This window comes from Oncorhynchus nerka, linkage group LG2 (genome assembly GCF_034236695.1).
Source record: "Oncorhynchus nerka isolate Pitt River linkage group LG2, Oner_Uvic_2.0, whole genome shotgun sequence".
NCBI classification, from domain to species: Eukaryota; Metazoa; Chordata; class Actinopteri; order Salmoniformes; family Salmonidae; genus Oncorhynchus; species Oncorhynchus nerka.
Genome location: NC_088397.1, coordinates 32,498,930 through 32,513,993, shown reverse-complemented (window position 1 = coordinate 32,513,993; position 15,064 = coordinate 32,498,930). Strand labels below are relative to the sequence as shown.

Genomic DNA, 15,064 nt, shown 5'->3' with positions numbered 1-15,064 from the left:
CAAAACTATGAAATAACACATATGGAATCATGTAGTAACCCAAAAAGTGTTTTATTATGTATTTGAGATTCTTCAAAGTAGCCACCCTTTGCCTTGATGACAGCGTTGCACACTCTTAGCATTCTCTCAACCAGCTTCACCTGGAATGCTTTTCCAATAGTCTTGAAGGAGTTCCCACATATGCTGAGCATTTGTTGGCTGCTTTTCCTTCACTCTGCAGTCCAACTCATTCCTAAACATCTCAATTGGTTTGAGGTTGGGTGATTGTGGAGGTCAGGTCATCTGATGCAACACTCCATCACTCTCCGTTCTTTGTCAAATAGCCCTTACACAGCCTGGAGGTGGGTTGGGTCATTGTCCTGTTGAAAACTAATGATAGTCCTACTAAGCGCAAACCAGATGGGATGGCGAATCGCCGCAGAATGCTGTGGTAGCTATGCTGGTTAAGTGTGCCTTGAATTCAAAATGAATGAATGACAGTGTCACCAACAAAGCACCCCCACACCATCGCACCTCCTCCTCCATGCTTCACGGTGGCTACCACACATGCAGAGATCCTCCGTTCACCTACTCTGCAACTCTGAAAGACACAGCGGTTGGAACCAAAAATCGCAAATTTGGACTCATCAGACGAAAGGACTGAATTGATTGCAAATAAATTCATTAAAAATCCTACAATGTGATTTTCTGGATTTTTTTTCTAATTTTGTCTGTCATTGTTGAAGTGTACCTATGATGAAAATGACAGGCCTCTCTCATCTTTAAGTGGGAGAACTTGCACAATTGGTGGCTGACTAAATACTTTTTTGCCCCAATATATGTATGTATGTATGCATGTGTGTGTGTGTATATATATATATATATATATATACGCCTCCCACACCAACCCTCAAACACACCCCTGAGCAATTCCAGACTCAGATACCGCATAGAAAGGCTTGACCAAACTGATTTTCAGCAACCACCTCAAGAAAACACTCACCAATGAGCTTGACCAAAAGCCATCACACACAACACCCATTCTGGCTAAATTGTATGGTTTTCATCCACTCCTTCTAATCAGGGACTGATTCAGACCTGGAACACCAGGTGAGTGCAATTAACTACCAGGTAGAAACCAAAATTAGAAGTGTTTCAGCCCTCCAGAACCGAAATTGAACAACCCTGCTATCGACCAACAGTAATCATACCTCCTTTGCTATGGGAGCACTGTACATGAAGGATTCCACTTAAACCTTCATGGCCAATGGATTGGAGATGGACAGTATAGAACTGGTTGATATGGAAGGTATCATAAATGTACAGTTGAACAGATGTGATTGATATAGAACAGTGGTTCCCAAACTTTTTATAGTCCCGTACCCCTTCAAACATTCAACCTCCAGTTGCGTATCCCCTCTAGCACCAGGGTCAGCGCACTCTCAAATGTTGTGTTTTGTCATCATTTGAAGCCTGCCACACACCCATTACACAATACATTCATTAAACATAAGAATGAGTGTGAGTTTTTGTCACATCTCGATTAGTGGGAAGTGACAAAGCGCTCTTATAGTATCAGAGCACAAATAATAATAATCAATCATTTTCGTCTTGATTTAGCCATCTTACATATAAAACCTAATTTGTTCATAAAAAACTGTATAACTCACCACAGGTTAATGAGAAGGGCGTGCTTGAAAGGATGCACATAACTCTACAATGCTGGGTTGTATTGGAAAGAGTCTCACTCTTAAATCAATTTCCACACACAGTCTTTGCCTGTATTTAGTTTTCATGCTAGTGAAAACCTCTCACAGTTCTGGGCGACTTTAACCTCCCCACGTCTACCTTTGACTCATTCCTCTCTGCCTCCTTCTTTCCACTCCTCTCCTCTTTTGACCTCACCCTCTCACCTTCCCCCCCTACTCACAAGGCAGGAAATACGCTCGACCTCATCTTTACTAGATGCTGTTCTTCCACTAACCTCATTGCAACTCCCCTCCAAGTCTCCGACCACTACCTTGTATCCTTCTCCCTCTCGCTCTCATCCAACACTTCCCACACTGCCCCTACTCGGATGGTATCGCGCCGTCCCAACCTTCGCTCTCTCTCCCCCGCTACTCTCTCCTCTTCCATCCTATCATCTCTTCCCTCTGCTCAAACCTTCTCCAACCTATCTCCTGATTCTGCCTCCTCAACCCTCCTCTCCTCCCTTTCTGCATCCTTTGACTCTCTATGTCCCCTATCCTCCAGGCCGGCTCGGTCCTCCCCTCCCGCTCCGTGGCTCAACGACTCATTGCGAGCTCACAGAACAGGGCTCCGGGCAGCCGAGCGGAAATGGAGGAAAACTCGCCTCCCTGCGGACCTGACATCCTTTCACTCCCTCCTCTCTACATTTTCCTCTTCTCTCTCTGCTGCTAAAGCCACTTTCTACCACTCTAAATTCCAAGCATCTGCCTCTAACCCTAGGAAGCTCTTTGCAACCTTCTCCTCCCTCCTGAATCCCCCTCCTCCCTCTCTGCAGATGACTTCGTCAACCATTTTGAAAAGAAGGTCGACGACATCCGATCCTCGTTTGCTAAGTCAAACGACACCGCTGGTTCTGCTCACACTGCCCTACCCTGTGCTCTGACCTCTTTCTCCCCCTCTCCAGATGAAATCTCGCGTCTTGTGACGGCCGGCCGCCCAACAACCTGCCCGCTTGACCCTATCCCCTCCTCTCTTCTCCAGACCATTTCCGGAGACCTTCTCCCTTACCTCACCTCGCTCATCAACTCATCCCTGACCGCTGGCTACGTCCCTTCTGTCTTCAAGAGAGCGAGAGTTGCACCCCTTCTGAAAAAACCTACACTCGATCCCTCCGATGTCAACAACTACAGACCAGTATCCCTTCTTTCTTTTCTCTCCAAAACTCTTGAACGTGCCGTCCTTGGCCAGCTCTCCCGCTATCTCTCTCAGAATGACCTTCTTGATCCAAATCAGTCAGGTTTCAAGACTAGTCATTCAACTGAGACTGCTCTTCTCTGTATCACGGAGGCGCTCCGCACTGCTAAAGCCATCTCCTCTGCTCTCATCCTTCTAGACCTATCGGCTGCCTTCGATACTGTGAACCATCAGATCCTCCTCTCCACCCTCTCCGAGTTGGGCATCTCCGGCGCGGCCCACGCTTGGATTGCGTCCTACCTGACAGGTCGCTCCTACCAGGTGGCGTGGCGAGAATCCGTCTCCACACCACGTGCTCTCACCACTGGTGTCCCCCAGGGCTCTGTTCTAGGCCCTCTCCTATTCTCGCTATACACCAAGTCACTTGGCTCTGTCATAACCTCACATGGTCTCTCCTATCATTGCTATGCAGACGACACACAATTAATCTTCTCCTTTCCCCCTTCTGATGATCAGGTGGCGAATCGCATCTCTGCATGTCTGGCAGACATATCAGTGTGGATGACGGATCACCACCTCAAGCTGAACCTCGGCAAGACGGAGCTGCTCTTCCTCCCGGGAAGGACTGCCCGTTCCATGATCTCGCCATCACGGTTGACAACTCCATTGTGTCCTTCTCCCAGAGCGCTAAGAACCTTGGCGTGATCCTGGACAACACCCTGTCGTTCTCAACTAACATCAAGGCGGTGGCCCGTTCCTGTAGGTTCATGCTCTACAACATCCGCAGAGTACGACCCTGCCTCACACAGGAAGCGGCGCAGGTCCTAATCCAGGCACTCGTCATCTCCCGTCTGGATTACTGCAACTCGCTGTTGGCTGGGCTCCCTGCCTGTGCCATTAAACCCCTACAACTCATCCAGAACGCCGCAGCCCGTCTGGTGTTCAACCTTCCCAAGTTCTCTCACGTCACCCCGCTCCTCCGCTCTCTCCACTGGCTTCCAGTTGAAGCTCGCATCCGCTACAAGACCATGGTGCTTGCCTACGGAGCTGTGAGGGGAACGGCACCTCAGTACCTCCAGGCTCTGATCAGGCCCTACACCCAAACAAGGGCACTGCGTTCATCCACCTCTGGCCTGCTCGCCTCCCTACCACTGAGGAAGTACAGTTCCCGCTCAGCCCAGTCAAAACTGTTCCCTGCTCTGGCCCCCCAATGGTGGAACAAACTCCCTCACGACGCCAGGACAGCGGAGTCAATCACCACCTTCCGGAGACACCTGAAACCCCACCTCTTTAAGGAATACCTAGGATAGGATAAAGTAATCCCTCTCACCCCCCCCCCCCTTAAAAGATTTAGATGCACTACTGTTCCACTGGATGTCATAAGGTGAATGCACCAATTTGTAAGTCGCTCTGGATAAGAGCGTCTGCTAAATGACTTAAATGTAAATGTAGTGAGGGCTGAGAATCCACTCTCACATAGGGTATCAGTCTCTTAACCACGTGATTTGCCAAGGCAAGAAACTCTGAGCGCCGCCCTATCCAGAAACCTGGCAGTGGCTTTTGATTCAATTGCATTTTCACAGAACTGCTTGTTGCAATTTGTGTTCAGATATCGGTAAGTGGACTGGAGGCAGGGCATGAAAGGAATAAGGGATCCAGTTGTTTGTGTCGTCAGTTTCAGGAAAGTACCTGCGTAATTGCACACCCATCTCACTCGGGTGCTTCTCTATATGACATTTGACATTGTCCGTAAGCTTGAGTTCATTTGCATGCAAAAATCATACCATGATGGAAAGACCTGTGTGTTGTTTTTGTTAATGCAGACAGAAAAGAGGTCCAACTTCTTAATCATAGCCTCAATTTTGAATATAGTTGCAGAGAGACCCTGTAACCCTAGATTTTACATTTACATTTAAGTCATTTAGCAGACGCTCTTATCCAGAGCGACTTACAAATTGGTGCATTCACCTTATGACATCCAGTGGAACAGTAGTGCATCTAAATCTTTTAAGGGGGGGGGGGGTGAGAGGGATTACTTTATCCTATCCTAGGTATTCCTTAAAGAGGTGGGGTTTCAGGTGTCTCCGGAAGGTGGTGATTGACTCCGCTGTCCTGGCGTCGTGAGGGAGTTTGTTCCACCATTGGGGGGCCAGAGCAGGGAACAGTTTTGACTGGGCTGAGCGGGAACTGTACTTCCTCAGTGGTAGGGAGGCGAGCAGGCCAGAGGTGGATGAACGCAGTGCCCTTGTTTGGGTGTAGGGCCTGATCAGAGCCTGGAGGTACTGAGGTGCCGTTCCCCTCACAGCTCCGTAGGCAAGCACCATGGTCTTGTAGCGGATGCGAGCTTCAACTGGAAGCCAGTGGAGAGAGCGGAGGAGCGGGGTGACGTGAGAGAACTTGGGAAGGTTGAACACCAGACGGGTTGCGGGGTTCTGGATGAGTTGTAGGGGTTTAATGGCACAGGCAGGGAGCCCAGCCAACAGCGAGTTGCAGTAATCCAGACGGGAGATGACAAGTGCCTGGATTAGGACCTGCGCTGCTTCCTGTGTGAGGCAGGGTCGTACTCTGCGGATGTTGTAGAGCATGAACCTACAAGAACGGGCCACCGCCTTGATGTTAGTTGAGAACGACAGGGTGTTGTCCAGGATCACGCCAAGGTTCTTAGCGCTCTGGGAGGAGGACACAATGGAGTTGTCAACCGTGATGGCGAGATCATGGAATGGGCAGTCCTTCCCCGGGAGGAAGAGCAGCTCCGTCTTGCCGAGGTTCAGCTTGAGGTGGTGATCCGTCATCCACACTGATATGTCTGCCAGACATGCAGAGATGCGATTCGCCACCTGGTCATCAGAAGGGGGAAAGGAGAAGATTAATTGTGTGTCGTCTGCATAGCAATGATAGGAGAGACCATGTGAGGTTATGACAGAGCCAAGTGACTTGGTGTATAGCGAGAATAGGAGAGGGCCTAGAACAGAGCCCTGGGGACGCCAGTGGTGAGAGCGCGTGGTGAGGAGACAGATTCTCGCCACGCCACCTGGTAGGAGCGACCTGTCAGGTAGGACGCAATCCAAGCGTGGGCCGCGCCGGAGATGCCCAACTCGGAGAGGGTGGAGAGGAGGATCTGATGGTTCACAGTATCGAAGGCAGCCGATAGGTCTAGAAGGATGAGAGCAGAGGAGAGAGAGTTAGCTTTAGCAGTGCGGAGGGCCTCCGTGATACAGAGAAGAGCAGTCTCAGTTGAATGACTAGTCTTGAAACCTGACTGATTTGGATCAAGAAGGTCATTCTGAGAGAGATAGCGGGAGAGCTGGCCAAGGACGGCACGTTCAAGAGTTTTGGAGAGAAAAGAAAGAAGGGATACTGGTCTGTAGTTGTTGACATCGGAGGGATCGAGTGTAGGTTTTTTCAGAAGGGGTGCAACTCTCGCTCTCTTGAAGACAGAAGGGACGTAGCCAGCGGTCAGGGATGAGTTGATGAGCGAGGTGAGGTAAGGGAGAAGGTCTCCGGAAATGGTCCATGCCTGGGATAGATTCAGATCATTCAGGTGAGAAAAATATCACCCAGATAGGCCAGTCATGTGAGAAACTCGTCATCATGCAAGTGAAAATTAGGGTCAGTAAAGAGAACTTTAAGCTCGTCTCACAATTCAAAATAACGTGTCAATACTTTGCCCCTTGATAACCAGCGCACTTCTTTATGTTGTAAAAGTGTTTACATGGTCGCTGCCCATATCATTGCATAATGCAGAAAATACATGAGAGTTCAGGGGCCTGGCTTGAACAAAGTTAGTCATTTTCACTGTAGTGTCCAAAAACGTCTTTCAAGCTGTCAGGCATTCCCTTGTCAGCAAGAGCCTTTCGGTGGATGCTGCAGTGTACCCAAGTGGCGTCGGGAGCAACTGCTTGCATGCTCATTACCACTCTACTATGTCTCCCTGTCATGGCTTTTGCACCATCAGTACAGATACCAACATGTCTTGACCACCGAAGTCCATTTGATGTCACAAACTGTCCAGTACTTAGAAATATCCTCTGTTGTCCTGGTTTCCAGTGGTTCGCAGAAGAGGATGTCTTCCTTAATTGACCCCCCCATAAACGTAACGGACATATACCAGAAGCTGTGCCAGGCCCGCCACGTCTGACTCATTCAGCTGTAGTGCATATAATTCACTGGCTTGTATGCGAAGCAATAATAGTTTCAAAACATCTCCTACCATGTTACTGATGCATTTTGAAAAAGGTGTTGTTTGATAAAATCATTGTCTGTATAATTTTTTGGGCCTTTTCCCCCAGCATTGTCCCAGCCATATGCGCAGCAGCAGGAATAATGAAGTTCTCCGCAACAGGGCTTGCCTGTCCAAGCCACTCGGGTAGATCACCTTACAAGACGCTTTTAGCCCCTTCTTATTAATGGTATCTGTTGCTTTTATACATGTCTTACTACTCGAAAGTCATCTTTATTCTCGCTCAAAAAACTCCAGTGGCTTATTTTTTTAAATTGTCATGTTTAATTTCTAAACGTCTTTGCAAGAGTGAACGTTTCCCTTGAGAGGGTTAATGTGATTGGATGTTAATTATTTGACTAGGCTACCTGTATTTGACATTGTGTTGTTATTTCACTGAACACTAGATGGTTTCATTTTATATTTGGCAGTGCAACGAGACTACTTAGGCGAGAAAAAATCCTCACACAAAATGTATAGCCCCGTTGGAAGAAATGTACTGTTTGAAAATGTGAATCACATTTTTATTTGGCGTACCCCCGACGGCATTGCGCGTGCCCCTGGGGGTACCCCAGTTTGGGAATACCTGGGTATACCCCAGTTTGGGAATACCTGATAGAATATGAACTTGGCAAAAAAATTAACGTCATCTCACTGTCAACTGCATTTATTTTCAGCAACTTTGTTCATACAAATATTAAAACAAGATTCAACAACTGAGATACAAACTGAACAAGTTCCACAGACATGTGACAATCAGAAATGGAATAATGTGTCCCTGAACAAAGGGGGGTCAAAAATAAAAGTAACAGTCAGTATCTGGTGTGGCCACCAGCTGCATTAAGTACTGCAGTGCATCTCCTCATGGACTGCACCAGATTTGCCAGTTCTTACTGTGAGAAGTTACCCCACTCTTCCACCAAGGCACCTGCAAGTTCCCAGACATTTCTGGGGGGAATGGCCCTAGCCCTCACCCTCCGATCCAACAGGTCCCAGGTGTGCTCAATGGGATTGAGATCCGGGCTCTTCACTGGCCATGGCAGAACACTGACATTCCTGTCTCGCAGAGAACGAGCAGTATGGCTGGTGACATTGTCATGTCAGGATGAACCTGCAGGAAGGGTACCACATGAGGGAGGAGGATGTCTCCTTGTAACGCACAGCGTTGAGATTGCCTGCAATGACAACAAGCTCAGTCCGATGATGCTGTGACACACTGCCCCAGACCATGACGGACCCTCCACCTCCAAATCGATCCCGCTCCAGAGTACAGACCTCGGTGTAACCTTCATTCCTTCAACGTTGAACGCAAATCCTGCCATCACACCTGAGAGAAAACCGCCACTCATCAGTAAAGAGCACTTTTTGCCAGTCCTGTCTGGTCCAGCGACGGTGGGTTTGTGCCCACCGGCAATGTTGTTGCCGATGATGTCTGGTGAGGACCTGCCTTACAACAGGCCTACAAGCCCTCAGTCCAGCCTCTCTCAGCCTATTGCGGACAGTTTGAGCACTGATGGCGGGATTGTGCGTTCATGGTGTATCTCGGGCAGTTGTTGTTGCCACCCTGTACCTGTCCCGCAGGTGTGATGTTCGGATGTACCGATCCTGTTGATACACGTGGTCTGCCACTGCGAGGATGATCAGCTGTCCGTCCTGTCTCCCTGTAGCGCTGTCTTAGGTGTCTCACTGTACAGACAATACAATTTATTGCCCTGGTCACATCTGCAGTCCTCATGCCTCCTTGCAGCATGCCTAAGGCACATTCACACAGATGAGCAGGGACCCTGGGCATCTTTCTTTTGGTGTTTTTCAGAGTCAGTAGAAAGACCTCTTTTTAGTTTCCTAAGTTTTAATAACTGTGACCTTAATTGCGTACCGTCTGTAAGCTGTTAGTGTCTTCACCACTGTTCCACAGGTGCATGTTCATTAATTGTTTATGGTTCATTGAACAAGCATGGGAAACAATATTTAAACCCTTTACAATGAAAATATTTGAAGTTATTTGGATTTTTACGAATTATCTTTGAAAGACAGGGTCCTGAAAAGGGGACTTTTTTTTTTTTTTGCTTAGTTTAGAAGGTGTTATAGCATTTTCGAATGGAATTGAAATGTACAGTATAGATGTGGTTGACATAAGGTATCATAGATGTACAGTTACATATATGTGATTGATATAGATTCTAGAACTTATCACGCCATTTTCGGTTGGATTTCAGATATTATTGATCTAGAAGCTATCCTACTGTTGTTCCAGGTGGTCTACCTTACCACCACGTTCCCCTACTTGATGCTGGCCATCCTGCTGGTACGTGGCATCACCCTGCCTGGAGCTGCCCAGGGGATCATCTACTATCTCAATCCCAACATCACCCGCCTGGCAGACCCACAGGTACCTGCGACCCACCCGCATACCCGCACACTACCCACACCCATACCTGCCAACATACTGGGTCTTTTTTTGATTAGGCACAAAACTGAAGAAAACTGACTGAAACAGGGAGAGACTACCAGAACTTGTCCCATGAGAAAAGTTTTCATTGTGAAACGTTTTAGAACGTTTTTCAATGTGTGCCCTAATAAACATGACCCTGGTAATTTCTGAGAGGATACTGATTGGACTGGCTGCTTTTTAGCCAGTCCCAAGCACCCCTCTATTGGAGTAGGTCTAGTCTGAATCAGTCTATGTAGGGTGTCAACCCACTCGACCCAGAGTGGTTGAAAACCACTTTGGTGTTGACATTTCTCTTCCTTATGTTATAAACACATTTTACGAAGACAAATATGATTATTCGGCTTGGGCGACATACCAGTTGCGGTCGGTGCCATTTAAGATTAGGGAGGACGATTTAGTTCTTCTTTGAGCATGGCCTTATTTCTATTACAGCATATTGGATGACTAATATTCCATTTACTCAACTCAATGTAACATAGGTTTAGGCTACTACCCATCATGAGGTTGCTACAACCTAGCCTACAAGTGAAAGTTTATAACGTAGGTGCACAGGTTGAGAGTAATCAAGGTGACAGACAGTGACACATTCAATACCATCTTGCACCCTCTTGCCTGCATCAAGCTGATCTTGTCTGTAATCATTTGTCCAAACGGTTGCAAAACCTTCCGCTTTGCAACTGAAACAAATTCAGCTCGGTTCATCCCTGTTTCATTGCGTTTGCTTCCATTTAGGAAACATTTTGCAACAGAATCTGCGGAATAAGTATACCCCTGATCACCCGCGCAAACAGTTCACTTTCTTAGCAGCCATATACAGCATCATCACTTTCCTCATTGTATAAATCCTTCTCGCATCTATGCGCTCTCCTCCTCTCACTTTTTCCCTTTGCTAGTGGACTTCAGTGCACAACACAACAGCTGTCTGTGACCAAGTGAAAAAACCTCTCCAACCTTCATACCATAACCATTAACCACTACACCGCCTACATCGTTGTCACCATATTATCTAATGTCATAGTCAACATAGCTACTAGAACTGACTCATTAGTAAACCCACAATCTCTAATCCATATGTACAATCACACAGTACAGTGTACAGCAAGCTGTTTAGCAGTTACACTGGCCAGCTCCGTTGGCAATAAATGAATATGACTAAAAGCTTACTTTCACTTGGAAGAGTTGCCGTGTTGGATAGCCTTAGCCAGCTAGCTAACATAAATTGCATTCGTCTCACTGTTTGATTCACGTTGTTGAGTATGCTAAATTAGCTGCATTAGCTAGCTAAGTAAGTGAAATGGAAACTAAAGAGAAAACAATACAACAAAATATAGCTAGCTCTCCCTCTGCTGCGTCTCCTTTTAAATTTAGGGAAAAAAGTGTTTTTTTTTTCAAAACTGTACAACTATTGTCGTTCTCTCTTTGAGTCAACTACTCACCACACACTATGTACAGCAGTGCTAGCTAGCTGTAGTTTATGCTTTCGGTACTAGATTCATTCTCTGATCCTTTGAGTGGATGGACAACATGTCAGTTCATGCTGCAAGAGCTCTGATAAGTTGAAGGACGTCCTCATAATTAGGGCTGTGGCGGTCACGAAATTTAGTCAGCCCGTGAATGTCAAGAAACTAATTGTCGGTCTCATGGTTATTGACCGTTAATTAACATCAACACATTTAGCATCTCCTGACTTGCCCTACAAGCCACTGATGCAGACCTTTGGAACATCTACATTTTAATAACTCTAATAGATCCATGTAAAATAGCCTAAACCTTCACAATAAATCCATTATTTGTTTTTAGACAGGTCTAAAGAAACATGATATGAAGAAAACGTTGTCTATTTCAGAAGAAAAGAATAGCACACTTGTCCATATGTTAGGTCCTGATTTTTATAAATGTATTTAACTACGCAAGTCAAATAAGAACAAATTCTTATTTACAATGTTGTCCAAGGAACAGTGGGTTAACTGCCTTGTTCAGGGGCAGAACAACAGATGTTTACCTTGTCAGCTCGGGGGATTCGATCTAGCAACCTTTCGGTTACCGGCCCAACGCTCTAACCACTAGGCTACCTTCCTCCCCCTGATCGAGCTATGCCATATGGCTGTGGGCTACACTAGTTTATTTAGCAGACAAGATTTGGTTAGAATTCCATGCCATTATTTTATTTCTATGAAGAATACAATTGAACATAGCTGAATAAAATAGAAAGGATATTTTCTCCAAATGATTTGAGGGAGTGCACACATGCGGCTTTTCTGTGTTGTGCGGTTAGCAAAGAAACAGGTACTCCTATATGCTTAATTTAAGTTATCAATGTAACTTTAGTTGTTCTACAAACACTGGGGTCTATGTTTGGATTTTTAATACATTGTAAGGCTACATGAAGCGTCTCTAATGATTTGAAAAAAGTAGCTTGAAGGCATGAGCTCTGCTTTGTTTTTTTTGCGCAGGCTGTACACACTTCATCTGTCTCTCATTTTCAACTTGACAAGCACTTGATAATGTCTCGAATTTCCCGGCGGCAATTTTCCTATGAGAAAGGTTCAGAACTTTTGTGAAACGGCACAGTTGAAAAATATATGGCAAGTGGAAAACTGGTTTGTGTTAAGAGGTAGATGGGAGGGGTTGAGGGTAGCTGAAGGATGGGATTAAACCAAATTACTATTGTAAAATGCATTGTGTCCGTAAAATGAATATAGTATGTATAAGCTGGAAGTAGAATCCTAAGTGTTGTTGTCCATTATTTTACTCCAATTAGGGGAGGGGTGTAAGGGTTAGGGGAATATAATAAAGGAAAATATATATTTTTAAAGATATATACACAGTACCAGTCAAGAGTTTGAGTAGGTGTCCATTCAACAGTTTTCTTTATTTGTATTATATTCTACATTGTAGAATAATAGGAAAGACAATACACTACCGTTCAAAAGTTTGGGGTCACTTAGAAATGTCCTTGTTTTCCATGAAAACATACATGACATTTAGTTGCAAAATGAATAGGGAATATAGTCGTTGACGAGGTTATAAATATTGATTTTTCATTGAAATAGTAATTGTGTCCTTCAAACTTTGCCTTCGTCAAATAATCCTCCTTTTGCAGCAATTACAGCCTTGCAGACTTTAGGTGTTCTAGTTGTCAATTTGTTGAGGTAATCTGAAGAGATTTCACCCCATGCTTCCTGAAGCACCTCCCACAAATTGGATTGGCTTGATGGGCACTTATGTACCATACGGTCAAACTGCTCCCACAACAGCTCGATAGGGTTGAGATCCTGTGACTGTGCTGTCCATTTCATTATAGACAGAATACCAGCTACCTGCTTCTTCCCTAAATAGTTCTTGCATAGTTTGGATCTGTGCTTTGGGTCATTGTCCTGTTGTAGGGAGAAATTGGATCCAATTAAGTGCATTGCGTTGCAAAATGAAGTGATAGCCTTACTTCTTCAACATCCCTTTTACCCTGTACAAATCTCCCACTTTACCACCACCAAAGCAGATGGCGTCAAGCACTCCTCCCGCATCTTTTCATTTTTTTTTCTGCGTCTCACAAATGTTCTTGTGATCCGAGCACCTCAAACTTAGATTTGTCTGTCCATAACACTTTTTTTCCAATCTTTCTCTGGGTACAATTTAATGAAGCTGCCAGTTGAAGACTTGTGAGGCATCTGTTTCTCAAGCTAGAAACTCTATTGTACTTGTCCTCTTGCTCAGGGCCTCCCACTCCTCTTTCTATTCTGGTTAGTGCCAGTTTGCGATGTTCTGTGAAGGGAGTAGTACACAGCGTTGTACGAGATCTAAAGTTTCTTGGCAATTTCTCGCATGGAATAGCATTCATTTCTCACAACAAGAATAGACTGAATGACGAGTTTCACAAGAAAGGTCTTTGTTTCTGGCCATTTTGAGCCTGTACCGTAATTGCTGGACTATTAAGCGCACCTGAATATAAACCGCACCCACTGAATTATTAAAAAATATGTATTTTGTACATAAATAAGCCACACATGTCTATACGCCGCAGGTGCCTACCGGTACATTGAAACAAATTAACTTTACACAGCCTTTAAACGAAACACGGCTTGTAACAAAAATAAATGGGGTTTAACGAAACACGGCTGTTAACAAAAATTAAAACAGTAGCCTACCAAGAAAGTCATGGGTCACTATCTTCCTCCTGTGCACTGAAACCACTGAAGCCATCTCCTTCGGTGTCGGAGTTGAATAGCCTCAGAATTGCTTCATCCGATGTTGGATCGTTTTCATTGTCGCTCTCGTCACTTTCATCCGGAGGCAAATACCCCGCTGAGCTCATGCTGCCCCTTCAACACGCAGCAGTCCAGCCTTTCGAAACCCGTTGATGATAGTGGATTTTTTGACAATGCTCCACGCTGTCAGGACCTACTGGCAGACTTGACCATAAGATGCTCTTCGCCTGCGGCCCGTTTTAGTGAAGGATTTCTCCCCACTTGTCATCCAAGCCTCCCACTGAACAAGGAGCGCCACCTTAAATGCACGATTTACACTGATGTCGAGTGGCTGCAAATACTTTGGGCCATCTGCTTTTCGTCCATCTGAAAGCTTTTGTTGTCTTTCTGCACTGAGTCAGTTCCTCACGCTGCTGTTTCCAACGTCTTATCATCGACTCATTAAGGCCAAGCTCCCATGCAGCTGCTCTATTTCTTTTTCCAACAGCCAGATTTATCGCCTTCAACTTGAAAGCTGCATCATATGCATTTCTCCGTGTCTTTGCCATGATGAGGGTGACAAAATTACTACCGTAATCAGAATGATGGGACGTTTGAGCGCGCTCAATTTACGTCACATTATGTGACGGTGCTCAGTTTTTTGGCGGCATGAATCTTGTGAAAGCGGGAAAAATCCATAAATTAGCCGCGTCATTGTATAAACCGCGAGGTTCAAAGTGTGGGAATAAAGTAGTGGCTTATAGTCCGTAAATTACGGTAATCGAACCCACAAATGCTGATGCTCCAGATACTCAACTAGTCTAAAGAAGGCCAGTTTTATCATTGTCATTGTCCAATTGGAAGACCCATTTGCGACCAAGCTTTAACTTCCTGACCGATGTCTTGAGATGTTGATGCTGCCACCGCTGTGCTTCACGGTTGGGATGGTGTTCTTCGGATTGCAAGCCTCCCCCTTTTTCCTCCAAACATAAAGATTGTCATTATGGGCAAGCAGTTCTATTTTTGTTTCATCAGACCAGAGGACATTTCTCCAAAAAGTACGATCTTTGTCCCCATGCGCAGTTGCAAACCGTAGTCTGGGTTTTTTATGGCGTTTTTGGAGCAGTGGCTTCTTCCTTGCTGAGCGGCCTTTCAGGTTATGTCGATATAGGACTTGTTTTACTGTGGATATAGGTACTTTTGTACCTGTTTCCTCCAGCATCTTCGCACCAAAGTACGTTAATTTCTAGGAAACAGAATGCGTCTCCTTTCTGAGCGGTATGACTGCTGAGTGGTCCCATGATGTTTATACTTGCGTACTATTGTCTGTACAGATGAACGTGGTAC

The 15,064-nt window shown here is 45.6% G+C and overlaps 1 protein-coding gene across 7 annotated transcripts in view; it reads left to right on the top strand.

The window, feature by feature from the left end:
* Nucleotides 1-15,064, top strand: part of LOC115134496 (sodium- and chloride-dependent GABA transporter 2-like) — a 127,905-nt gene that overhangs the window by 98,724 nt on the left and 14,117 nt on the right. For all 7 annotated transcript variants that reach the window (XM_065026055.1, XM_029668539.2, XM_029668557.2 and 4 more), the window contains one exon: nucleotides 9,336-9,470. In XM_065026055.1, coding sequence (XP_064882127.1) covers nucleotides 9,336-9,470 — 135 coding nt within the window. The remainder of the gene's footprint in view (nucleotides 1-9,335; nucleotides 9,471-15,064) is intronic.